Consider the following 25,713-nt stretch of genomic DNA (forward strand, 5'->3'; position numbering starts at 1 on the left):
TTCGCCGTGGGACTCGGTTCAGGGACCTCCACGCCTCAGTGTTTCACCTGTCAAATGGGCCGGGCTGTGGGCCTTGTCACGGAACTGCAGGAAGCGCTCCTGGGGGGCTGGCACTGCCACACATATCCCTGCGCCGCTCCCAGCCCTGGGTGGGCAACGGACCCTCTGCACAGCACAACCCTCCTGGCGGTGGGCAGTCACAAAGCAGTAATACTTTTATTCCCATCAGCGATACTGATGGGGCCTGACCCTTTACAAAGAACGTCAGGAAAAGGGAAGAGCAGCAAGGGCGTAGGGGCCTCTCTTCTCGATGCCCCAACCCCTCTACCCTCCCTGCCAGTCAGGCCTCCAGACCCGGGGAGGGCGAGGGCTTGCCCTACAGGGGTTGGCCACCCTTGAGGGCTTCCTAGGCAAGGTCATCTGCCAGCAGAGTCGAAGGTGAGTCCAGCAAAGCTCTTCTGGCGCGGACAGCAAACGAAGGGCACGACAGGCACGTTTTCCCCTTGGTGACCAGTCCTGGGCTTTCAGCATCACACTGCAACCTCAGGGGGGGCCCTGCTGGCTCCGCCTCTCCTCCAGTGCCCTGCACACCCACATGGACACCACGGTGGCATTTCCATCGTTGAACTGAACGATGAATGGGTGGCCCTGCAGGGAAGAGAAGGAAGCTGTGACAGGCATTCCCCAGACTCTGCATGTCATCACTTTCCAAGCCCTGTTCTCAGTATTCCCCAACAGCCCTGTGAGGTGAGGGCAGCTTCAGCCCCATTTCACAGCCTAGATGACTGAGGCCCAAGGTGGAGCAATGACATGCCTGTCTAGAGCACTCGCTGCAAACCTCACATTCTGCCTGGTGCTTGGCTACCTTCTCCTGAAACTCCAACCAGCCTGAAAGATCCCCAAGGGTGTGAGCCTATCTTGACTCCACACTGCCTGGCCCTTCCTCAGCCCAGCATCCCTCCAACAGCTGGCAGGCAAAGCCTGGCACCGGAGCTGCCAGCGTTCCTATCAAGTTGCTGCCCAGAGACCAGAGAATCATCTCATCAGGGGCTACGTCAACCCCAGTTTTCTTCTTTGTCTCCAGCCCTCCTATGAACAGTCTGCGAGTGGAGGGAAGGCAAACGTGTCAGGGGGAGGACGGATGTGCTGGTTCGTGGTGAGAAGCTGGGGGCTGGGGACCGGACTCTGGAGGGGCGCTACAGCCGCCATGTGGCCCCTCAGGCTCTAACCTACTTAGCCCACAGGCAGGCCAGGTTATATGTAGTCAGCCCCCTCCCCAGCTGTCCTGAAGTGACAAGGTTCCTCCTCACAATCCTAGGGCCTCCTTGGGAGTTCCCAGGAAAGGTCAGAAAAAAGCAGGGGCAGCCATGGGATCACCCTGGCCACAGGTCAAAGGTGAAAGGAAAACTGGAAAGCATTCTCTTCCCTTCTCTTCTCCAAGTGCTTCTGCTAAGGGATGCTCGCTTGGCAGCCTCCTCTCCTACCAAAAACTCTGTAGCCTGAGACTGAGGGAGCCACGCTGGGCGAGCAGAGAGCATGGGGGGCTCCCAGCTGCCTCCTCCCCAGGTCCCCCTGCTCCTTCTCTCCCTCCTGCTTCAGCCATCCAGCTCCAAATTCCCTGCTCGCTCCTGCTTTCTGAGCCCTTCTTGGGCCCCCTCTGCCTCCCCTCTGGCCAGGCGGGGCTTTCTTTCGAGGCAGCCTTCCTGATGAGCTCATTACAGAGCCAGGAGGGACGGGGCCAGGGCTCAGATGCCCAGACTCCACTGTGTGTGGGAGCAGTCAAGGACCAGGCTGGGGAGGGGGCGGGAGGTCAGGTCGGGCGGGTGTCCCGCAGGCAGCACAAGCCTGAGGGGGGGCTGAGGTGGGAGAGGCCCAAGAGGGACTCTGTCTTGGCTCTCATATGTCCCCCACCCCGACACATATCATCTCACCTTATATGTGCCTGCCTAAATCAGTGCCTAGATAGAGGGGATTCTTCTTGAAGTCAGTGAGCACATTTCCTTTTCAGGAGGCTCAGAGGAGGTGACTTTGTGCCCTTCTGAAGAACAAAGGGAGAAGCTGTGCTCAGGAGCCGATGGGCCCCTCCCCTGAAGCCCGGGGTGGCACAGTGTCACTTTCCCAGAATGCCCGGTGACTTTGGGGGCCATATGCTCCATCTCTGTTATCATCTGTTCAGGAACAAGCAGAGCAGAACCGCAGGAGGGGAGAGTGCAGCGTTCCTCCAGTTACAGGAAGGCTGCTGGCTACACTGCAGGAAGCATTTCGCCCAGGTGCACCGGGAGGCTGACGAGGAGAGGGGCAGCATCCACCGCTCTGGTGGCGACTCTGCCCCTTTCCTGTCCTCCCTGACTGGGAGGTGACCCCCATCTCCTGTGTACCCCTGATGCTTTACACCACCCTGCACGGGAGTGACCGAGACAAGTGGCTTTGTCCCCAGCCACTGTTGATGGGTTTGGGGGGAATGAGAAGGGGAATCATAAAGGGAGAAGGAGAGGAGACAGAGACAGAGACAGAGATGGAGGGGAGACCCCAGCCTCTCTAGGCATCCTGGGCTGTGACAGAAGAATGTGGGAGCTGTAGGATGCCTGGTCCACCATCTGAATGGGCACGCAGAGAAAGCCAGTATGTGGGGAGTGAGAACATGGAGAGTTGTACAGAGGGAAACAGGAGCTGAGATGGCACTGGAGACCCTGGGGGCCATGATAGCCTGGCAGCATCTCTGCCAACAGTGTCCATGCACACCTCACGGTCTGGGGTGGAGGCACTAAGTCCTAAGTCACATAGGTGAGCACAATAATCTCCACTTTGCAGATGAGGAAACAGAGGTCACGGTTGACCTGCCCCATGGATTACAAGTCTCTATAACCCAAACCTACTGCCTGGGGCACTCCCTGGGCTGAGCTGGGGTAGGCAGAGCCAGATTGCAATTCCCCCTTGCCTTGTTTCTGCCATGGGATTCAGGCCTGCCTGGCCAGAGGGGGACTGAGACAGCAGGTCCTGACCCCTGTGTCACCCCTGGGACATCCTGGGAGAGTGGTGTCAGGGTGGCAGATCACTCTTACTTGACTCTGCCCCCTCCCATCAGCCCTGGGTGGGAAGCAGGGAAAGTATACCGTCACCCCATTTTACAGAAAAGGAAACTGAGCACTGGGGAGGGGACGTGACTGGTTAGGTGCTGGAGCTTCTGGTTGCTACTCTGGTACGTTCTCAGGGCTTGACTGCATCCCCTGTGACCCTGACAGCGCACGCGCTCCCTTTCCTCCCTGGAGTACAGCAGACACTCCTCCGGTCCTGTGATGCACACGATGCAGGTGCTCCTCCTGACTTGAATGAGCAAACGAAATCTGATGGACAATTCCGGGAAAAGCATGAAGATCGCTCGGCCACCCCGAGGTGCCTGAATTCCCAGGTGGCTCCTGACAGGCCTGAGCAGATGCCTGCAACAGCCAAGATGCCTGGAGACCGACGGAAACTGCACACCGGATGATACCGAGTCCAGCACCATGGATTGAGTGCTGTGTGCCAGACCCTTGCCAAGGGCTTTGTTCTCATTTTCCCACCGATCGCCATGCTCACTCTGGAGGCGCACACAGCCCCCTCGCAGATGAGGAAACAGACACTCAGGGACCTGTGCAAAGTCACGCAAGTGAGGGCTGAGCTGGAACCACAACGTGGGTCTCTTGACTCCAAATGCCATGCTCAGGACCACATGCTCTCCTGCAACTGCAACCGGAGAGCTGACCTCACAGCCCTTCTGGGGGTCTCTGTGTGGTCCGGAGAGGGCTGCAGCCCCTTGAAGCCAGACCCTCCTCTGCATCTGGGTAAATGCACATCTCCCCCTAGGCAGAGAAATCCAGATGTGGACAAACTCGCAGCCCCCTCCGGCTCCAAGGATCAGCGGATCCCATCTCCTCGGAGCCACGACACCCACATGCTGCTTGTCAAGAGCATCCTACACCCCAGGTGACGGCCCAGACACCCAGGCCTCTGCCACCCACAGGCAGAGTGTGTCAGCGGTCACTCCGCAGAGGCTGGCAGGGCGCATGCAGGCTGGAGCCGCTGAATGTTCTCACTGGCCTCATCACCAGGCAGTGGGAGCCACTTTCATTTCCCGAATTCTCTCAGGGCCAATTGCAACAATTAAACCGGCGAGTGTTGAAGTATAATGGCCCACAAACTTCGCCACAGAAGGTGGAGACATAATGAAGGGAAAAGGATGGCACTGGAAGACGTAGGATGGATCCAAAAGGAGGGCACAGGGGAGAGTGAGAGAGATGAGTCAACAACAACCAAAGCCGGCAGCATCACCGGGTGCAGACCTCCCACCACAGGGCCGAAGGGCAGATCATGCCCGTGCACTAACTCGTGAAGAGAAACTAGAGTGTTCAGTACACCCTCCTTCACTTGGGCACTAGCCTCCAGGGCTTCGCTAGAGTTTGGCCCTCTCCTTCTGTAATAATGCCCCTAATTTTTGCCCACCCGTGTCACTGTGATGAGATGCCTTCCTGATGACTGATGGCAGGACCCTCCCCATGTGGACAGCGCTCCATGCTTCTGCCAAAGGGGGCAGGGAGAGGAGGGGTCCAGGGCTCCACCATGTGGGCAGGAGGTGGACACTCCGAGCCTGCTGTGGAGAAGTACCGCCTGAGGTTGATGTGTCTGGACTCCCAGGCCAGTGCTCATTCACTGACACCTCACTCTCTGCCCTTAGTTGGGCTTCGAGTTTCTTCCCAAATAGGAATTTACCTATTTGGGGTCTCTATAGTCTCTTCTCTTGTATAACCTCCTAAAGAACTTCCTGCATGTGAATCATTTAAGGACTTGCTGGTGTGGGTGCCTGCCCGGTGCAGCGCCTGGCAGGTCGCAGGCCCTCAGTTGGCCGTGGGCCTGAGGCAGGAAAAAGTGACCTGCCTGTCCTCTCTGTCTGCATCTATTCATCGAGCCCTTTTTGTGGGCCAGGCCCCGGCTGCCTTACATGGCCCGGAACCCAACCATCACCCCCTTTACACACAAAGGAGACTGAGACACCGATAAATGTGACCTGGGGCAAGGTCACAGAGCTAGAAAGTGGCAGGGTTAAGGGCTGAACCCAGCGGAGGACAGCACACTACTCTGCTCACTGGGGGCGGGCACAGTGAGTTTTAAATTCCTACTTTTTAAAAGAATATACGGTACATTATTATTATATATTTTTTTTGCGGTACGCGGGCCTCTCCCATTGAGGAGCACAGGCTCCGGACGCGCAGGCTCAGCGGCCATGGCTCACGAGCCCAGCCACTCCGCGGCATGTGGGATCCTCCCGGACCAGGGCACGAACCCGCGTCCCCTGCATCGGCAGGCGGACTCTCAACCACTGCGCCACCAGGGAAGCCCTGGTACATTATTTTTAACTAGTAATTTTTTTTTTAAACTAGTAATTTTTAACTGACAAACTGAAATGACAGTGGCCAAAAGGCAAACTGTGTCCTCCCTGCTCAAAGCTGTGTCCGGCACAATCAAGTAATTGATTTAATAATCAGCAAATCTATTAAGTATTATATTATGCCTGTTTTACAGGTGAGGAAGCTAAAGCACAGAAAGATTAAGGAATCTGCCCAAGACCACGGCGCTTGAGCGTGGTGTTGTCTCCAGAGCCCGAGCCTCAGCCATTACGTTGTCCTTCCTTGTCACTGCCCGGGCTGGGGGAGGGCGGCATCCACCCTGCAGGACAGCTTGCCCTCAGAGCAGGCGCCGGCTGGTCCCTGTTCCTTCTCTTTGGGTCTAGATTCTAGAGAAGCAGGAAAATGAAGACCCAGGGCCTGGAAGAAATTTTCCAGGGCTATGGAGACCACACCAGAGACAGAAGGGTGGAAATAATAAATAGGATGCCTGGCGGCAGACGGCACCCCAGACCTAAGGTCTGCTCTGTGGGGCCTTTCTTCATGTCTCCGCTCAAGAGGGTCCATCTCTCCCAGAACAAGAGCATACCCTTGTTCTACCGTGTATTATTATCATTTGAGCCCACCTCATCCTAGCACAGACTGGAAGCCTCGAGGGCAGGGCAGTGCTAATCACACAGGAACTGCCAAGAAAAGTCAGCTGGATTGACAGGTAAGTTACACGGCTTCCCAGGAGCCTGAGGCTAGGCTGAGAAGGGCCGTAGGTTGGGTGGGCGGGCCTGGGGAGAAGGCTTCACAAGCTGAGGCTGCTCTAGGCTCTCTGGACCACAGGATTCCTCTCTCTCAGGATGAAGACCAGGCCACCAGGCACCTCCTTTCCCGCCAAGGACGCCACACGGGACAGAATGCCAAGGACCCACGAGCTCGTTCAAGTAAGCAAGCCCAGCCCAGTTACACTCCAGCTAAGTCCAAAACAAGAAGAGTCCAACACACACTCAGGCGAGCCGCAGGGCCAGTCCTGGCATGAGGCAGGTGTCTGTAAGAGGTGATCTGAGAGGCTGGAGGGGCCCCAAGGTCAACGTACTGCCCATCACTTCACCTTTCTGCACTGGGCCTGCCAGCCTTACTTGAAGGCTCTCTGCATGTCCCTTTAGGATCCAGCCCTTGCGGCAGGGGTAAAACACTTCAGTCCTTCTCGGCAATATGGAGGTGCGGTAGGATAGGATGGGACCTCAGAGACCAGCAGGGCTGTAGAGTGTGAGGTGTGCTGGGGCTTCCACACATGTTTCATTCAAATCATTAAGATATTTTAAGCTGTATTTGTTAGAAAAAATAATTAAAAAATAATATATACACTCAACTATGTTCAACTCTAAATGTTACCCTGAATATTGGCAGTGTGTTACCCAGCACCGTGATGGTAACTGATTTTCTGCAGCTCTTAGGACAGGCGGTCTGCTTGTTAGATCTGTGCATATTACCAACTGCTCATACATGGGCCGACACCTAGGAGGGTTGTGGTGGTGCACTGGGCATCTAAAAGAACTCAGGGCTGTGACGTCCACTCACACTGTGTGTAGGTATAAAACTGTGTGAGCACACCAGAGCCAGTGCACTGAGCCCACGAAGCACGTCTGCCCAGTGGCCCGGTGCACGATGCCCAGACAGGGGTGTGGGTCAGGCCTGCTCTGAGTTTCCAGGGGCGTCAGCTCCTGCAAGCTTTGAGTCCCTCTTGTCTGACCTGTAGATTTACCGTAAGCAATTCATATGAACAGCTGCTAGCTACTGTCAGCAACTAAACTCTAAAATAAAACTTTTCTGCTATTCCTTTTTAAAGCTTCTATTGGGCTTAAAAGATGCCTAAGCTGAGAGGGCAACTGGTGAGTCAGGATTTCCTTGATATGGGGCTCCTGAAACAGTATCAGAGATAAGTGGAAGACGGATGCAGATATTAGACTATAACCATCACCTATGACCCTGGCTCTCAGACTTTTGTGTCCTTCAAGAGCAGTCTCATGGACGCCTTTCTAAAGAAGTAAGTGTCTACAATGAATACTTACTTACACATTCATGCTAAAAAAACCACTACTTTTTTCCTATATTAGTATTGAGATCCTGCATTAATTTTACATAATAAAACGCATTCCACTGCTACAGATTCAAAACTAGCAATCTAATTCTCTACTTACTCTGGAGATAACTTCAGATTAGAGAAGTTAAATAATTTTTGGAAAAATGCACATATGTCCAGTGTCTGCTAAACGGCTGACAAGTGCCAGGGCAGTGGGCAGCCTTTATAATATTAATTACATGAGATAACAACCCGTGATCATCCCTGGGGTCAACGCTTCCTGCTTCCTTCCAGGCTGGGTGTGCCCGAGCTAATCAACACGAGGAGTCAGGGAAGGAGGTGGCTGGGATTGTGGCTGCGGGGCAGCCCCCAGGCACAACTCAGCAGGGAGAAGCTGAGGCACCTCCACAGCAATTCTTCCATCTGTCCCTGTGTGGGTGGGGTAAGGCACGGAGCCCTGGACTGACAGTCAACAAGCCTTCTCTCACCAGCCCAGGAGTCGTGAGAGCTTGGGAAGGGCCACAATGGCCTCACCTATAAAAGAGAAACTATTCCAGGGGAACCTCCATTGCCCTGGCTTCATCCTTCCACATGGAGGGACCTGTGTTGTTATCACACCCCTCAGTCGTGTCCCCAGGGGGAGGCGTGGCAATGTTGGGAGGAAGCACGGAGCAGGCCCGGCTCAGGGGTCTCCTGCCCACAGGGAGGCTGCATTCTGGCCTGCCCTCTCCTGGTAAGCTTCCAGGCAGGCTGTTCACCTCTGACTGGGCTCTGCGGTAAATTCTCAGGAGGGCCCCTCGGGCCACCCACGTAAGCGTGCCCTTCAACTCAGATTTTACAGAAGTAGGGGTGATGCTTCCTTTCTGTCATTTCCTGAGCCTTATTTCTCAGCTGGTGTTGAACACAGGGAGGCTGCTGGCTGGCCTCGTCACCCAACCAGATCCCCCAGCTCTCTCTGCCTCTGGGGTCGGGTGGGAGATTGCTTGTCTGCAGACAGGGGTTCACAGATACACCCTGGGCAGTGCGAGGGGAGGTTACTATCCCCCCAGGTAGAATGCATGCAGGGGAGCGGCAGTAAGATGAGGGTGTGAGCCTTGCCTATCAGCTAGTGTAGAATCTGCCTGTCTGCCCAGCCCAGCCTACCTGGGCCAACGCCCCGGCTGCGGAACTTTCCAAGGTAAGGCGTTTGTTCTGAGACTGTGCTTTCTCAGCCTCTGATTCCTAAAGCTTTTCCACGGCTGGGGTTGGGGGTTCCCTTCTAGCCCTTCATTTTCTTTTAAGACCTCAGAAATGATTTGCAGCTGTGACATGCCATTTCAATCGACCTTCCTGAGTTTATCTTCACAACTGCTACAGAAATAGATGTTTCTTCCCAAATATTCAATTATTAGCAGCAAATTGCTTACCTCCAGCCATCCTAGACTGTACACAGGCACCTAAGGGGGGGTCAAGGCACTCTCCACCTTTCACCTAAGCAGATCTATGTGTTCCTACACAAAGTAATTGTTCAGAAAATGGCCAATCGAGAGAGCAAGATGTTTCCAGAGGTCTCCACAAGTCATTCTAGGGCCTGTCCTTACAGGGCAGCCACAGGACTCGAGCAGTGTGGTATGGGAGGGGGCACAGAAGACTGCAGTGGGCCACCGTGAGGGGTAAACATGCAGATGCCAGCACTCATGAGTTTGTGTCGGAGGAAGCTGACCCATTTGGGTGGCAGAATGGTGCCACTGGCCCATTTAGGGGGGGCTGTGGTGGCTGCCCTGTAGGAAACTCAGACAGGACTCGGGGGAACAGCAGGAGAGTGCTGGCTCCCCCTCGCAGTCTCAGGCTGAGCAGATACCTAGAGAAGTCAGGACCTGAGGGTGCCAGAGGGAGGTGGGGGGGGGCCTCGCTCCAACAATGCTGAGGGCTCTTGTCTGAGAGGCTGAGTCTGCAGGTCCAAGCAGTGAATATGGGGGCAACTTACAGGCATCTGGACATTCAAGGTTCGTCTTTCGGTGTGATGGCTGTGTGGTGGTGGGGATTTAAAGACACAATGCTCAGAAGGATGGATTCTTTCCAGCCCTCTTTTTTTCTTACCTCTTGAGATTTGATGTTTAAACTCTGAGACCTTAGCTCTGTGTGTGTGTGTGTGTGTGTGTGTGTGTGTGTGTGTGTGTGTGTGTGTGTGTGTGTACACACATATGTGGGCATGTAAGCATGCAGAAGGGGAAGAAAGAATGAGACCCAGCACGATTTCTGGCACACAGCAGGCAGCTCAGTAAGCTTGTTGAACAAAACAGAACAAAGTGATCCGACAGTGAGTGAATGAAGAGATGGGGAGAGACTAAGTCTAAAAGCCCTCCCTCTACAAATTCCCAGCCATGCCAGATAAAATGGAACATTTTCCAAAAAGCATACGAGATGAACCTGTAAAAAAGAAGGAAATCTGCAAGTGCCAAAAATGAAGAGGGAACTGAAAACCAGAATTATAAGCGTGTGCGTGGAGGGCTTGTAGCCCTAAGGGAGGCTATCAGTTCTAGGAATGTAGGACCTGGAAAGTGTGAAGAACTAAGTGGACACAGGAGACAAGGGCCACTTGGGGAGCTGGCCTGAGACCCTGAGCAAAACTGGGACTGCAGAAAGGGTGAGCCAGAAAAAGTCTGCCCATCAGCAAAGGGGATGCTGTGTGAGGTGGTGCTGAGCCTCGTGCACTTTGGAGTTCAATGTACCACTACTGTGGTCTCAGAACACAAGGCTGCTCATAAACTAATGTAACATTGATATTGATCTAGCAATACTCTGGAGTATCTCTCAGGAGCATGAAAAAACATTCTGGGGAAATACTTCTGGAATTCAGTAATTTCCACAGTACTAAGCCCCATTCAGTATGAGCTTACAATAAAACTTCCAAAACGTGTGAGGAAACAATTATCCATGGACAGGAGTCAGCAGACACAACACACAGGAAGATTAGAGCTCTCAGAACCAAGGTGACAGAAAAATAATTGGAAAGAAAATGTAAAATGATGTACAGTTGAAAAGACTGAAGGCATAAAAGAAGAAATTGAAACACTAAGAACAAGACATTATAAAAAAGAGAAGAGAGATTTGAAAAAGAATCAGATATAACTTACAGAAATAACACATATAGTGACTGGAAAGAACAAAACAAATTCTCCATAGATGAGCCAGATAGCAAGCTGAATATAGCAAGGATAGATTTAGTAAGCTGGAAGAATGGTTTGAGAAAATTACCCAGAGCACTAGTCAGTAATGAGAGATAAACAAAAAATAATTTTTTTTAATGTGAAGGACAAAGACCCAGAGGAAAGAATGAGAAGAGATGGGACACTGTGGGGTAGGGTCAATATCCAAAGAGACAACAGCTGAAAATTTTGAGAACTGACGAAAGATATGAATTTTTAGATTCAAAAATCATAATGATCTCCAAGTAGAATAACTATAACAAAACCTATACCTAGACAAATTGTAGGGAAACTGAAGGATACCAGGAAAAGAGATGTTAAAAGCAACCAGAGAGACAGGCATAGCTCTCACAAAGGGCAGCAGCTGAGCAGCTGGCAGATTCTCACCAGCAAGTCTAGAAACCAGAGGACAACACAGTATCTTCAATGCCCTGGGAAAAACTGTCAATCTAAACTTCTAAACCCAATTTAACTAACAACCAAGAGTTAGGGCGGGACTTCCCTGGCAGTCCAGTGGTTAGGACTCTGTGCTCTCACTGCCGAGGGTCTGGGTTCAATCCCTGGTTGGGGAACTAAGATCCCACAAGCCACGCATCGCAGCCAAAAGAAAAAAGAGGGCAAAGTGAAGACAATCCTAGAACAAAAACTCAGTTTTACCCTCACTGACAGAACTCTTAATATACTTCCAAAAGGAAAAGAAACCTCAGAAGGAGGAAGTAGGATGCAACAGGAATAAGGAACACATAACTGCTAAACACATGGATAAATCTCAGTAAGTACTGATTACACAAAATGACAACAAGAGTAATGACTAATTGTGAGGATCTAAAAACAAAATGACAATGAAATTCTGGACATGAAAGAAGGGACTGATCAGAAACTCTTAGGGCCCTTATGTCCGGGGGAGAGAGGCTGTGGCAGAGGCTGCTAGCTGCCTCTCAATAAACATTCCCCTTTCTTCCTTAGTGATACAAATCCTGATTTTAATAAGGAACAGTGTCACCCAGCAAAGCAGCTGCATGCCCAGACTCCCTTGCAGCTAGTTTTGGCCAATGCCATGTGAGCACATATGCTGTGTGCCAATCCCCAGAACTGTCCTTAAATGAAGGGGTATTTCTACTGCCCTTCCTCATTCCTGTTGTCTGGAGCTCAAATGCCCCTTGACTGGAAAGATGGAAGGAACTGCCAGCTAGTCTGGGCGCCCTACTTCCTGCCTTCCTTTATATGTATGGGGAATACCTTGCTGTCTTACTTAAGCTGCTGATTGTTTTAATCATGTGCAGCTAAAGCCAATTCTACCTAATATAAAGATGAGATTGAACCTAAGGCTGAGTATTGTTGGGGAGGGGCGTATATTTAGTGATTAACCTTAGGCTTTGCTAAATTAAGTTAGAAACTCAGGGATAATAAGAGGCTAGAAATAGAATATAATATCTCAACTACTGGAAAGAATAAAAAGGAAGAAAAAAATCAATCTAATAGAGTGAAGAAAGGAGAAAAAAGAAGTCAAAAAAGCATTGTAGAGAAGAAAGTACAAAACAGGATAGTAGAAAAAAAAATTCAGGTGTATCAATATACAAAAAATATAAATGAATAAACTAATCAACTAAAAGAGAGTCTCAGATAAAATTAAAAACATCAACAGCAAAATGCAGAGATTCACTTAAAACAAAATAATACAAAAATGATGAAAACAAAGGGATAGGAAAACATATAGCAGACAAATACTAACCAAAAGAAGACAGCATAGGTATGTTAATATCAGACAAAAATAAAATTTCAAGCGAAATATATTAGAGGTAATGAGAGTCACTACATAAAGATAAAAGAAACGTTTTAAAATGAAGATACAGCATTTTGACATAGGCATCTAACATCACTGCCTTAAAGCAAATACTGACAAAAGTGCAAGGAAAAACAGACAAAGCCACACTAATAGTGAGAGATTTTAACACAGCTCTCTCAGTAATTGATAAATAAAGCAGGTAGAAAATCAGTAGGGCCTCAAAATATTTAAGTAATGCAATTAACAAATTTGACCTAAAGGATGTAAATAGGACACCGCATTCAACAACTAGAGAATCACATTCCTTTCAAGCAAAGAGAGAACACTGAAAAAAAACAAAACAAAACAGTGTAGTAAGGGCGTTTCAACAAATAACAAAGATCTGATACTATACCAACCATGTTCTCTGACCATGGTGCATGAAAAGTAGACAACAATCACAAGATAACACACCACCACTATGTGCAAACAAAAATACTTCTAAATAATTCGTTGGTCAAAAAAGAAATCCTAATTGAAATTGGGAATTACTTAGAACTGAATGACAACAAAAACACTACATATAAATATTTGTGGGATGCAGCTAAAGTAATACTTAAAAGGCAATTTATAGCTTTATATGGATATGTTAAGGAAAAGAAGATTGGAAATTTACAAGCTAAGTGTCCAATTCAATAAATTACACACAGAACAAAAAGTAAATCCAAAGGAAACATAAAACAGCAAATAATAAAGAACACAAAGGAATTAGATATCAAAGAGATGATCAAATCAATAAAATACTGGTTCTTTAAAAAGATTAATAAAGTAGACTAACTCTGACAAAAATGGTAAAAAGAGGACACAAGGAAACATCATTAGGAATGAAAAAAGGGCACATAACCACAAATCTGGGAAAAATTTTAAAATAATAAGGGCATATCATATGACTGATATGAGGCCAACATAGCTGAAAATGCAGTGTGATGACTCATCAGGAGAGAGAGAGAGAGAGAGAGAGAAAGAGAGAGAGAGACAGAGAGAGAATATGTGTGTGAGTGATGGTAGGGGCAGTGGGAAGGGTGATAATGGTGGCGACTGGGAGGTGCCAATGAGAAGTGACAAATAATCACCCTGGCAGGTGAGTCACAGGTTTCGAGCCCTGGCATCACACTTTTAACTTTTCAAAACACTTCATATCCATTGTCTCATCTTATTTCAAGAAGCATCCAATTAAGTAAAGGCTGCTACCTCTTAAAATTCATCTTAGTAACAGCTTTTCTAGTTTCTTAATAAGGAAAAACAACCATTCACACAAAGACTGAAGCTCAAGTGGAGATTTTCTGATGTTACCAAATCAACAAGAAACATAGAGGAAAAATTGCTAAAGATACCAGATGTCAAACTTTTGGGTAAATAACTTTAACTGAAGTGCCATCTTGTTTTTTTTTTTTTTTTCTCTTTACTGTTTCCAGCTGTGACGCTCCCGTTTTCTGAGCCTCACTCTATTTAGTAGACAGGGTTACTTACTGGTGGGGTGAGTGTGAGGGAGCCAAAGGGGTGGGCTCGGGCAGCCCTTTTGGAAAATTTGAAATAAAAGCATAACAAAGGTCAAAGCTACCAGGCCTAGTCTATAAAATACAGGATTGAAAATTACCAGTTACTCCAGAGTTTCTGCTATCAGCCATCATTTCCATTTGAATCTGTCCCCTCCTTTTTTTTTTCCTAAGGAAATCCACAAACAGGAAGCGAACCATTTGAAAATTCTGATCATTCTGTGTCCCAGCAGCAAATAAAAATCATCAATAGAACCCACTTTTAGCCTTGAGTAATATTTTCTAAAACAAAACACAAAGAACCTGTGGTACTTAACTATTCTGTTATTGATTTACTGTGGTTTGCAAGGTAATGTTGAAGAAAATTAAATGTACGGAAAGCTGAAATGCGTTTTCTGTGGCAGCGAGCGGTGTGGCCTGTGTCTTCTGAGGCGGTGTCACTGGCCGTGTGCAGAAGGAACGAGAAAGGGGGTGCACTCCATCTGGCTACAGATAAGCCGGCGATGGCCTTCCCCGCAGAGCTGTATGAAACCAAGTCTGTTTTCACCGTTAAGAAGGACAAAGTTATTTAGGTACAAACTTGCTTCTTCTGGTAGTTATGCTCCCGTTTACACAGAGACCTCAAGTCAATCAAATCCAGTACGGATGGATTGAGAGGCTTCCGTGTGTCTGGCTCTAAACCTGGTTTTTAGAGTCAAAAGACTCCCCCTGGCACATTCATGCCTTACTTGGTCCCCTCAGAAAAGTAAAAACAACTTCAACAAATAATAATTCAAAATAATTTTACGCTAATTATTGATTCAAGAGCAAAGTGGTCATATTGTTTCAAACTTGGGCATCTGCACGCAATGTTATCAAGCAGTATGTTTCCTATTTAGTGAAATGGTCTGTTTTCAAATCTAGAGGCACTTCACATACCTACAGGCCACTGTAAATTTGACTCCCTTACTTAAGACTAAGAATCTGAAAGTTACAGTAAAACTCGAACACTTTACTTTTAGCTAGTCCCTCAAGCCTTTATTCAAGTCCATTTTTTTGTAGTTGAGACTAGTGCTTACACACTTACTATCTGGTTTCCCAATCTAAAGCACAAAATAGAAGAGGAAGAGGGGAGGGCTGTTAGAAAGGGGAACAAGGGCAGGAGTACTAAGTGACATCTATTAGCAACACTGCAAAACAAGAACAAAACCAAAGAACCAGCTTGGGGTCAACCAGTGCAGGGACAAATGGCCCTCCACGTGTTAACATCAGGAGACACTAGGACAGCAGAACGCAGCAAACAGACTGTTCATGATGATGGTCTAAAGAACATTTTCTAAAAAGCCAGACCCTGATGCATGTAATCCGTTTAAAAGGATAGGGAAGTATATATAATACATTTAAAACCTCTTGCCTATAATCTTTTTTAAAAGTTTTGGTTTTATAAGGAATAAGCCTCAGTTATCTGAATAATATCCTTCCTTGGAACTAGCTCATTTACTGAAGGTGGTGAATAGAAGACTTGCTGCTCTTTGAGTTTCGGAAGGTCAATATTCAACAGGGGAAAGCTCACACTCCGTCTGGCCGCCTTTCAGCAGCACCGTGCGATGTCACCTGGCAGACAAGCCTTCAGAGCCTCTGAACTCAGTAAAGACATATGGGGCCACTTAGGCCCCAAGTTTATCTTGGCTTCCTTTGGAGAGAGTTTGATTACTTCTAAGATTTATGGTCAAAGCAGAAGGAGAAAAGAAATACCTCACAGAGCAGATTTATAACCTCATCTTGTTTTTATAATCACATTAGGGATGACATCCTATGACAGAATCTTGGAATGACTACAGGGCAACTTGGAAACTCGGTGGTAAGTTTTATATTTTGGGGTTTGGAGCATTTTGTACTTGCAAAGGTCAGGGAGGAAAGGACCAGGGAAATGAGCCAGGGGACGGTCAGAGAGTGAGTGTCAGCTGGTCTAATTTTCTGTGTCAACTCTGAAAATTAGATAAACAATGACAAACCAGGCTTTTAAAATGAACTTGTCACTTCTGGTTCTCTTGATACAAGGTAACATTTTTCAAGTCCTGGTAGCCCTAAAGACAGATTTAACCCCTGAGAGGTTTATGTAAGTGTTCTAAAGTCCCCACATCTAAACAAAAGGTTTAGTCCGACCCTATCACCCTTAAAAGGAAAACTAATCATCCTTGAAACTTAAATATGCTTCTCCTAACAATTAAGCGGACGTTGCCTAGAGCCAAAGGTCCAGTCTTCTGCAGGACAGTCTCAGCAACTTGATTTTTTCTTTCTGTCATCTCGTTGGCTCTCCAGACCAGCTCAACCCTTCAACATGGTCCCTTGATCTTTCAACCACTGTTCTCAGCAGGTACTGGTTCTCCCTGCACCAACTCCGGGGAGCACAGACTCTGTCCTGGGTCCACCTCGCTTCTCTGCTGTTATGAAGACATCGGGTAGAAGAACTGCTCTGGCCTACAATTTGGCTGCGACAAGCTCCCCGGTGGGGAGGGGGACAGATCAGTGAATCCTTCTAACAGCTGCCCTTAGTGGCTTTGCTCTAAGGATATTTATTCAGTTTGAATACGTTGATTTGGAGAGAAAAATACATATATGTATTTACCAGCAGCTGAGTAGAGCTTTTCATTCCACGAAGTGCTTTCAACCTCATCATCTAATTCAAGTGTCACAGTAAATCCCACGAAGCATCAGGATGGCATTACTGTCACTACCTATTTGTGGATCTGAAAACTAGGTTCAGAGAAGCGATTTGGCTAAGGTAGAGTTGGGATCTGAACTGGACATCAGCTCTAAAGCCTGTGCCTTTTGTTACAATATGTTTTTGTTTTGTTTGTTAATATGTTATGTTTTGTTATATTATTACATATAATAACAGCAATATAATAGCCAACAGTTGTGAGCACCTAACCGTGCCAGATACTAATTAGGTGTTTTCATTTACAGCATTTCACATGATTCCCCAGCCCTGTCAGAAGTAGATGTGAGCTTATTTTACAAGCAAAGACACTGATGTCCCTAGGTGCTAAGGACTGCACTTCAGGCTGAAATCTCAACACTGGGCTTGAACCCGGGTTCTTGGACCTCATGTGTCACTCTTTCCCCACACTCTACAACTGGCAGAAACAACCCCCCACCCCCCAACAAAGCACAAATGCCATAGTCTGCCCTGGATCAAAGTATAAAATAGGTCTTTTAAGGTCCTGTGACCCCCCAGTCTTTGCCTCATCCCTAAATTCGAAAGCCTTTTTCCTTTCTGATGTAGAAGAGTCTCCTTTTCCAAAGTGTTCCAAGCTTCAAAATTACCTCTGCCGCCAGCTAACTGTTGAGAAGAAAACCATCTGATTAAATCAACTCACAGGATGGTATGAATAACCACAGGCAGGTAATTCACCTGTGGTTCCTAGGAGCCTGTGGATTTCATTCTCTACAGTGAAGCTCTTTCCCCCCTCGCTCTGGGAACTCTGTGCTCTGTAAAACAAGGAGAACAGGACCAACTGCACAGGAAGCCTGTGTGTATGAAATTCCTAGCACATAGGCTATCCTGGAAGCAGCCCTACAGTCATGACTATCAGTGGCTTAGACTTGGCAGTTCTTATCATACTTCTTTTCTAAGGAAATTTTTGTAATACCTAACATGTGTTCAATGCTAAATCTGGAAGACACCAGACCAGCTCCCCTGATAGCTGCACACAGTACGGGGGGACGGGCAGAGGAGGATGAGGGGTCTTGCTCTCCATGTATTAAAGACTCTCACCACTCACTGAGCGGCCCCTCCCCTGAGCCTCAGGCCTAAGGACCTAACTCACTCCTCCATTTAAAACAGGAATGAGCAGACTTCCCTGAGTTCAGAATTCCGTGTAACTAAAACACAAAATAGAAAAAAGGAAACCCAACTGTTGCACTCGTGCACAGCCTATAGACAAGACAGCAGTGCCCTCAGACAGCATTTCAAATACAGTTTATTAGTGTGTGATATGAAAAGGGTATTTTTATTGCATGATATAATGCAATGGGACCTTGGGCGCTCTGTGGAAAGACCTCACACTCAGAAGTGTAATGAACCCGTAGTCCCCAAAACATTATACTGTACATTAACCTATCATTAATGGCACATTAGGGCTAGGGGCATTGCACGCTTGCTGGTCAGGGCTCCATCAGGACAGTGTTGAGAAAACCACACAGTCTTCCCAGGCTTAAAACAAATAGAGAAAATAAATATTCCTGATGTCTACAGGCAGCTTTAATGGAAGTTCAATCCCAGCTCTGCCCTGTAATTTCCAAGCCTGCTTTTTTAAGAGAGGAAGACACACAACTGAACAAGAGAAGAAAACGAGCCTCTTGCAGTCCACCTGCAGCTACTGGCCCTGCAGCTCAACACCGGCTCAGCAAGGTCACGAGCAGACCAGCACCTCTGGTAGTAGCGTAAAAGCTGCCTGCAAGACATCCAGGCCTGGACTGTAGCCTATAGAGGTAAACAGGGTCTTGGAGACTGTGCGCCTACCTGCCTCACTCTCTAGATGGGGAAATCAAGGTTCAAAAAGATGAAGGAAGAGACAACCTATCCAAAAGAAAAATGGTCAAAGTATGTGAAAAAAAATACAAATGGCCAACAAACACATCTGGAAATGGCCAAAATGTTCTATGGCAGGGTCCTGGTTAAATAAATATGGACCATCTATATAATGGAACACCATGCAGTATTAAAAAGAACAAGACAGACTTCATGTGATATGGAAAGATCTTAAAGAGAAAAAGTAAGGTACAGAACAATAAAATTAAAAATTCTATAAGGACACAAGTTACTGTTAACAGTGCTTAACTCTAGAGAGTAGGGCTGGGAGCTTATTGTATATCCTTCTGTACTATTTGAATTTTTTTTTTTTTTTTGCAGTATGCTCCGGACACACAGGCTCTGGACGCGCAGGCTCAGTGGCCATGGCTCACGGGCCCAGCTGCTCCGCAGCATGTGGGATCTTCCCGGACTGGGGCACGAACCTGTGTCCCCTGCAACGGCAGGCGGACTCTCAACCACTGCGCCACCAGGGAAGCCCTATTTGAATTTTTAAACATAATTTTAACACTAGTTTTAGAAAGTCAATAACGAGAGCAGGAGCAAACGTTCTGGGGAACTTTGTAGTTCCTAACTTCTATGCTAAGTGCTTTGTGTGCTTTATCTTGTCTGGATTTTCACAAAAATAGAAACTGTAAGTTGGTCACTGTTATCCCCTTTCCATGAAGTGGGAACTGAAGTTGCGAGGGGTGAAATAATTTATTCAAGGCAACCCTCTTACCCATCCACTTTCTATAAGGAAACAGAGTATTTGTAAAATTGAGAAAAATCTGGGCTTCCCTGGTGGCGCAGTGGTTGAGAGTCCGCCTGCCTATGCAGGGGACACGGGTTCGTGCCCCGGTCCGGGAGGATCTCACATGCCGCGGAGCGGCTGGGCCCGTGAGCCATGGCTGCTGAGCCTGCACGTCCGGAGCCTGTGCTTCGCAACGGGAGAGGCCACAGCAGTGAGAGGCCCGCGTACCGCAAAAAAAAAAAAAAAAAAAAAATAGAGAAAAATCTTTCCAGACTCTGATGCAGCCCAGGACCACCTTCCTGGAGACAGCTGCCAACCCCAGCAGAGATCGAGGAGGTAGGCAAGACAAAAGGCCGCTGGCTCCGACTGCAGTTGAATCAAATTTCTGGAAATATCTAGTCTCCACATCACAAAAGGGGATGGGGCCTAGGGACCCCAGGCTACATACACTGTTCAAGTAAACAATGCTTGGCAACCAGGGTTCAAACACAGGAAGGGAAGTATTCCCCTAATTAAGCACGAATCAATTTCAAAGGAAACCCAGACGCTGCTCCATGAAGAGGTAGCTGTCTCGGACCAGCAGAATCACAAGGTGAGAGTGGGGGCCAGGAAGGATGGGGCAGCTGCACACCTTAGGACTATCTGTGCCAAGTTTCAACGTTGCTGCAGCAAGTTTGCTCTGTTTTCTCATTCCTCCATTCTTCCCAATAAAAGAGTCTTGTTATTTTTGGGTAACAGACTTTGCAGCAAAATTTTAAAATGCTAGATTTCATTTGTCCTAGGGTCTGCCAGCACATGCTGTAATTAAAATGTTGATCAGTAAACAGTTTAAATATATGGCAGACAATGCCGTTAGAGCCTACTGTTAGGTCAATATGTGATTTAGATTTGCCATTTAAAAAACCTCATTTAAATTTTGCATACATTAATCACTACCATACTTCAAGGTTCTGATATCCACCTGACTACAATATTAAAATAAAACTTGCTGCCCCAGGGAAATCCTACTTATTCTTAATTGTTTCGAGGCTTTGATGGGCTTTTAATCTAAGATTAATTTATGCAATTTTAAATAACTCTTCTTATGATTAATAAGCTTGAAAATTAAAAGGAGTCTAAAGCAATTATAATGAGCATTTGGTCATAACCTCATTAGAAGAAGGAGTGAAGGATACAGCTCTGGAATTCTTACAAGACTACAATTTAAGGTTACTTTTAGAGAAGTCAAACGTAGTTCCTGAAATTGCAAAGGCAGGTTAGCAAAGGTCAGTGTTAAAATGACGGCTAGCTAGATTAGCATACTAATGATTTTCCCTGATAGTGACAGAAAGGACACTGAAAAGGAGATGCAGAGAGAGAGACAAATGACATGCTGCCAAGAAGCTACAGGCTCTGAACTTGGCTTCCTATTCTTTTGGCTGGAGACCTTCATGGAATTTCAGAAAGAGCCAGGGGGTTAGGACATCCCTATTTATAAATCAGTTCCAGCCACAGATTCTGGTCCACGTGGAGCAAGCAGAGATCAGTCCTGTGTGGCCTGTTTGCCTGTTGTGGTTGGGCCACTGCCCTGCTTAAGAACAAATGGCAGCTTCCTGCAGCCACACTCCTCACCGGTGTGCAAAGCCCTTCCAGAGCTGGCTCGCTGCTGAGCCACCACTTTCTAATTTCCATATTCAGACAAATCCTTACAGCTCTGGCTGGAGCTGAGATGCGTCCTCTGACCACCCTCGGCCACCCTGTCCTGGGTCCTCACACCGTGCAAGTCAGCAGCACACAGCTCACCCTGCCTTCTCTAAATGTCTCCTATGGGTGTGTCCAGTCTGCTCCTTGAAGATCTGGATGGTTCTTAAATTCCTTTTGAACCCATCACAGTACCTCAAAGATGCAGACAGCAAATTGTTATTAACTGACTGTCTCATAATAATTCCCTCCAACAAGATGTTCATAATACTGACTAGAGGACTGACATGAAAAGTTAAGACTTCCTAATGCCTGGGGAAGAGTATCTCACAGAGGTCTATCCTTAAAAAATTACCAATTCATCAGACACTAGCTACAAACGCCCAACGTATATATATTTGTTTTAAGTTGCATTAAGCTCCACTAAGCATATTTGTCTTTCAAGAAGCTACTGGTCAGACATGCCCAGGAACATTACATGAGACAAGTCATGACCCAAAGAGGCTGATTTAGTGCCCCCACATATGTCTAGCACTTTACAGTTTACAAACACTTTCACAAACTCTATTTTAATAAGAAAAAACCCCCACACTTCAAGATTGGTATCACTACCCCCATTTTATAGATGACGAAGCTGAGGCTCTTGGAATTCCCTGGCGGTCCAGTGGATAGGACTCCAAGCTTCCACTGCAGGGGGCACGGGTTCGATCCCCGGTCAGGGAATTAAGATCCCGCAAGCCGCATGGCATGGCCGAAGTAAATAAGTCTTTTTTAAAAAAATTAAAAAGTAACTGTTGATTACCCAGAAGACGCAGAGGCTGTAGTTGAAAGTTTATCTTCTGATAACGCAGATCAATGTTCTTTCCAATTCACCATGTCGCTTCTTGTCTCTTGTTCTCGACAGACTCACTTTCAAGATCTAGAGCCCATCTTCAGCCTCTCCAGACTTCACATTCAGAGGACAGAGTATGTCCTGACAGTTGTCAGCCACACACCTTTCCAGTCCTACGACCATGGTTACAGAAATGAGCGGGGTCATGACCCCACGCCTATGCTTTCCCTCTTCTGATTCCTCTAATGCCTGTGCTGGCCTGGACACTTGCAGGCTGTCTTCCCAGCCTTAGTCTCCCGTCTGCCTTCCTGATGGACCCTGATCACTGTCTGGCTCCCTGTTCTGTGTGACCTGGCTACTTTGTTCACATGTCTCTGAAGGCACTCATGAGTTTGGCATCTATAGCATTTAGTTCTTTCTTCCCCTCTAGTCTTATTGAGATATAACTGACATACAGCACTGTGTAAGTTTTAGGTGTACATCACGATTTGACTTTACATATATTGTGACAAGATGACCATAATAAGTTTAGTTAACATCCATCATCTCACACACATACAAAAGAATGTTTTTCTTTCTTGTGATGAGAACTCAGGATTTACTCTCAACTTTCAAATATATCATATAGCAGTGTTAACTACAGTCATCGTGCTGTGCATTACATCCCTAGTATTTATTTATCTTATAACTGGAAGTTTCTACCTTTTGACTACCTTTATCCAATTCCGCCTTCCCTATACCTCTAGTAACCACAAATCTTTTTTCTATGAAATTTTTAAAAAGATTCCACATATAAGTGAGATAATACAGCATTTGTCTTTCTCTGACTTATTTCACTCACCATAATGCCCTAAAGGTTCATCCACGTTGTCGCTGATGGCAGAATTTCCTTTTTTATGGCTGGATAATATTCCATTGTGCATTGTCTATCGATCTCACAACTTCTTTATTTATTCATCTGTTGATGGACGCTTAGGTTGTTTCCATGTGTTGGCTATTGTAAGTAATGCTGCTATGAACATGGGGGTACGGATATCTCTTTGATATAGTGTTTTTGTTTCCTTCAGATATAGTCCCCGAAACGGAAATCCTGGATCATATGGTAGTCCTATTTTCAATTTTTTGAGGAACTTCCATATTGTTTTCCATAGCGGCCTTACCAGTTCCCAATCCTACCAACAGCGCACAAGGGTTCCCTTTTCTCCACACCCTCACCAACACTTGTTATCTCTTGTCTTTTTGATGACAGCCATGTAACAGGCATATGGTGGTATGTCATTGTGGTTTTGATTTACATTTCCCTTATAATTAGTGATGTACCTGTTGGTCATTCGTATATTTTCTTTGGAAAAGCATCTATTCAGGTCCTTTGCCCATTTTTAAATTGGTTTGTTTTTCTTGCTATTGAGTTGTATGAGTTCTTTGTATATTTTGGATATTAACCCCTTAACAGATACGTAGTTTATAATTTTTTCCCCATTCTGAAGATTGCCTTTTAGTTCTTTTTGATCATCTATTCAACAGAGATCACTGAACAGCCACTTTGTGCCGTGTATTGTGCCAGCTGCAGAGGATGCAATGGTTTTCTCACTACACCGTAAGTTCCTGGAGGGCAACATTAGTGTTTCATCAGCCTCTGTATTCCTTACAGCTGTGCAACTCAAGTAATGGTCTGGGACCCCTTTGCTACTAGTTTGCCAGAAGATAAGGAGCTATGCCACAAAGTAAATCAGCACACAGCTTCCTCACCGAGGAAGTTTTGCGACAAAAAAATGTCAGGTGAGTTAAACAGAAGACTTTGAGACACGCTTGATTTATGTTCTGGTACAAACTCCACATCGTGTGTTCAAGAAACAGTTCAGATACTAACACTAGCATACTGTCCATATATATTTTTTTTAAGTACAGTTACCTTTTTTTAAAAAATTTATTATTTATTTTTGGTCTTCGTTGCTGCACGTGGGCTTTCTCTAGTTGTGGCGAGCGGGGGCTGCTCTTCCTTGCGGTGCGCAGGCTTCTCATTGCGGTGGCTTCTCTTGCGGAGCATGGGCTCTAGGCACATGGGCTTCAGTAGTTGTGGCATGTGGGCTCAGTAGTTGTGGTGCATGGGCTTAGCTGCTCTGCGGCATCTGGGATCTTCCCAGACCAGGGCTCGAACCCGTGTCCCCTGCATTGGCAGGCGGATTCTTGACCACTGAGCCACCAGGGAAGCCCCCACTGTCCATATTTGAGTAGCACTGAACTACAGCACCTAGCAATATATTCTGCATATAGAATGTGCTCAGTAAGGTTTTCTGAGTTAAAAGAAATTTCTCCCAAACTCAGAGAGTAATATCTCTTAGAAGCCACTCACTCCTATAATCACAATGGCAGAACTAAAAATGAGAGAAGGTTTTGTGGCCAGATAAATTGCAGAACATACTACACCTTCAGTTTTTGCTGCAGGTTGACAAAACCAAAAAGCAGTAATAGCTCACAAATTTTCACAGCTTCCCTTCAGATTACCAACTAACAGACAGGTGCAAACTGCTGGTGATTACTTTCTCTCTTCCTATTTGGTTTGTCTGCACTGAGGTTCAGGCCTCAGCCAGGCCCCGGCCGCTGTGTCCAGATACAAGCTCTCTGATTCGACCACAGCCCTGCAGATTCCGGGTGAGGCCAAGGTGGAGGGGACTACAAGGACTGAGTCGAGTAAGCGTTCTAGAAGGGCATTTTTGGTCTCACAAGCACAAACTGCTGAAATTCTACACATTTCTTTGTGGGGCGTTTGTATTCGTTTTGTTTTGGATTTCTAGAAATGGCCTGACTTAGCTGAAATTCCCACAACCACAATAACAACCCCCTGTCCACTATGCATCAATAGATATTAGCTTTGATGTAGTACAGAAGAGTCCTGTATTTTTCCTGGCTGTGTCACTCTAGGCAAGTCAATTAACCTCCCTGAACCCGTTTAATGCATCAGTAAAATGGGAATAAGAATAATCCTTACAGTGTTTATGTGAAGGTCACATGAGATAGTGTATATGAAAGGACTCTGTAAACGCATGTTTTTAAAAATGTTATCTGTTTAGCTTAATTTCTCTCTCTAAAATAAATCTTTTCTTTCTTTAAGGTTAAAAATTAGAAGCCTTGGGCTTCCCTGGTGGCGCAGTGGTTGAGAGTCCGCCTGCCGATGGAGGGGACACGGGTTTGTGCCCCGGTCCGGGAAGATCCCACATGCCGCGGAGCGGCTGGGCCCGTGAGCCATGGCCGCTGAGCCTGCGCGTCCGGAGCCCGTGCTCTGCAACGGGAGAGGCCACAACAGTGAGAGGCCCGCGTACCGGAAAAAAAAAAAATTAGAAGCCTTTCTGAATTTATCTGCAGCCCCAAGTTGTACGCAATTGTTGCTCCAATTTCTTTCAAGTAATTTCAGAGGAAATAAGGTGTAGTACGGATTCTGACCAGTACGGACATTGGCTCTAAGCTGTGTTTCACATGTGTGCAGAAAGTAATACACTCACATGAGTACCCCAGTGTCCTGCAAGGTCTGGCTCATTTGTCACCCCATTCACGAAGCCTCCCCAGATACCCTTCCCCAGAACTCACTGTACCTGTTCAATTCAGATCATTTCAATTCGTAACTATTTATTGAGCATTCAACTCGGGGCTAGGGATTGGGCTAGATGCTGAGGATACAAAACAAAGAAGACATGATCTCTTCTTCTTGTTTAGGGGCTGTTAAGTTACCACCACAAAGTGTGAAAAGTGCACTGATACAGGTACTTGCCAGAAAGAAGGGTGACATACAACAGGAAGCCAGCAACCTTACTGAAGCAGGCTGGAGAAAGCTTCACAGAGGCTGTGCCAGTTGAGCCGTGGAGGCTGAGTAGGAGTTCACCACGTGGACGTGAGGAAAGGGCATTCTTGCCGAAGAAACAGCACAAGCAAAGACGTG

At 46.9% G+C, this 25,713-nt stretch overlaps 1 protein-coding gene across 3 annotated transcripts in view; it reads right to left on the minus strand.

The window, feature by feature from the left end:
- Positions 1 to 405: 405 nt before the first annotated feature.
- Positions 406 to 25,713, minus strand: part of MAP2K5 (mitogen-activated protein kinase kinase 5) — a 263,527-nt gene continuing 238,219 nt past the window's right edge. For all 3 annotated transcript variants that reach the window (XM_060005718.2, XM_060005717.2, XM_060005716.2), the window contains one exon: positions 406 to 648. In XM_060005718.2, the coding sequence (XP_059861701.1) occupies positions 544 to 648 (105 nt within the window). In that variant the 3' untranslated portion in view covers positions 406 to 543. The remainder of the gene's footprint in view (positions 649 to 25,713) is intronic.

The sequence above is a fragment of the Delphinus delphis genome, chromosome 2 (genome assembly GCF_949987515.2).
Source record: "Delphinus delphis chromosome 2, mDelDel1.2, whole genome shotgun sequence".
In the NCBI taxonomy this organism is placed as follows: Eukaryota; Metazoa; Chordata; class Mammalia; order Artiodactyla; family Delphinidae; genus Delphinus; species Delphinus delphis.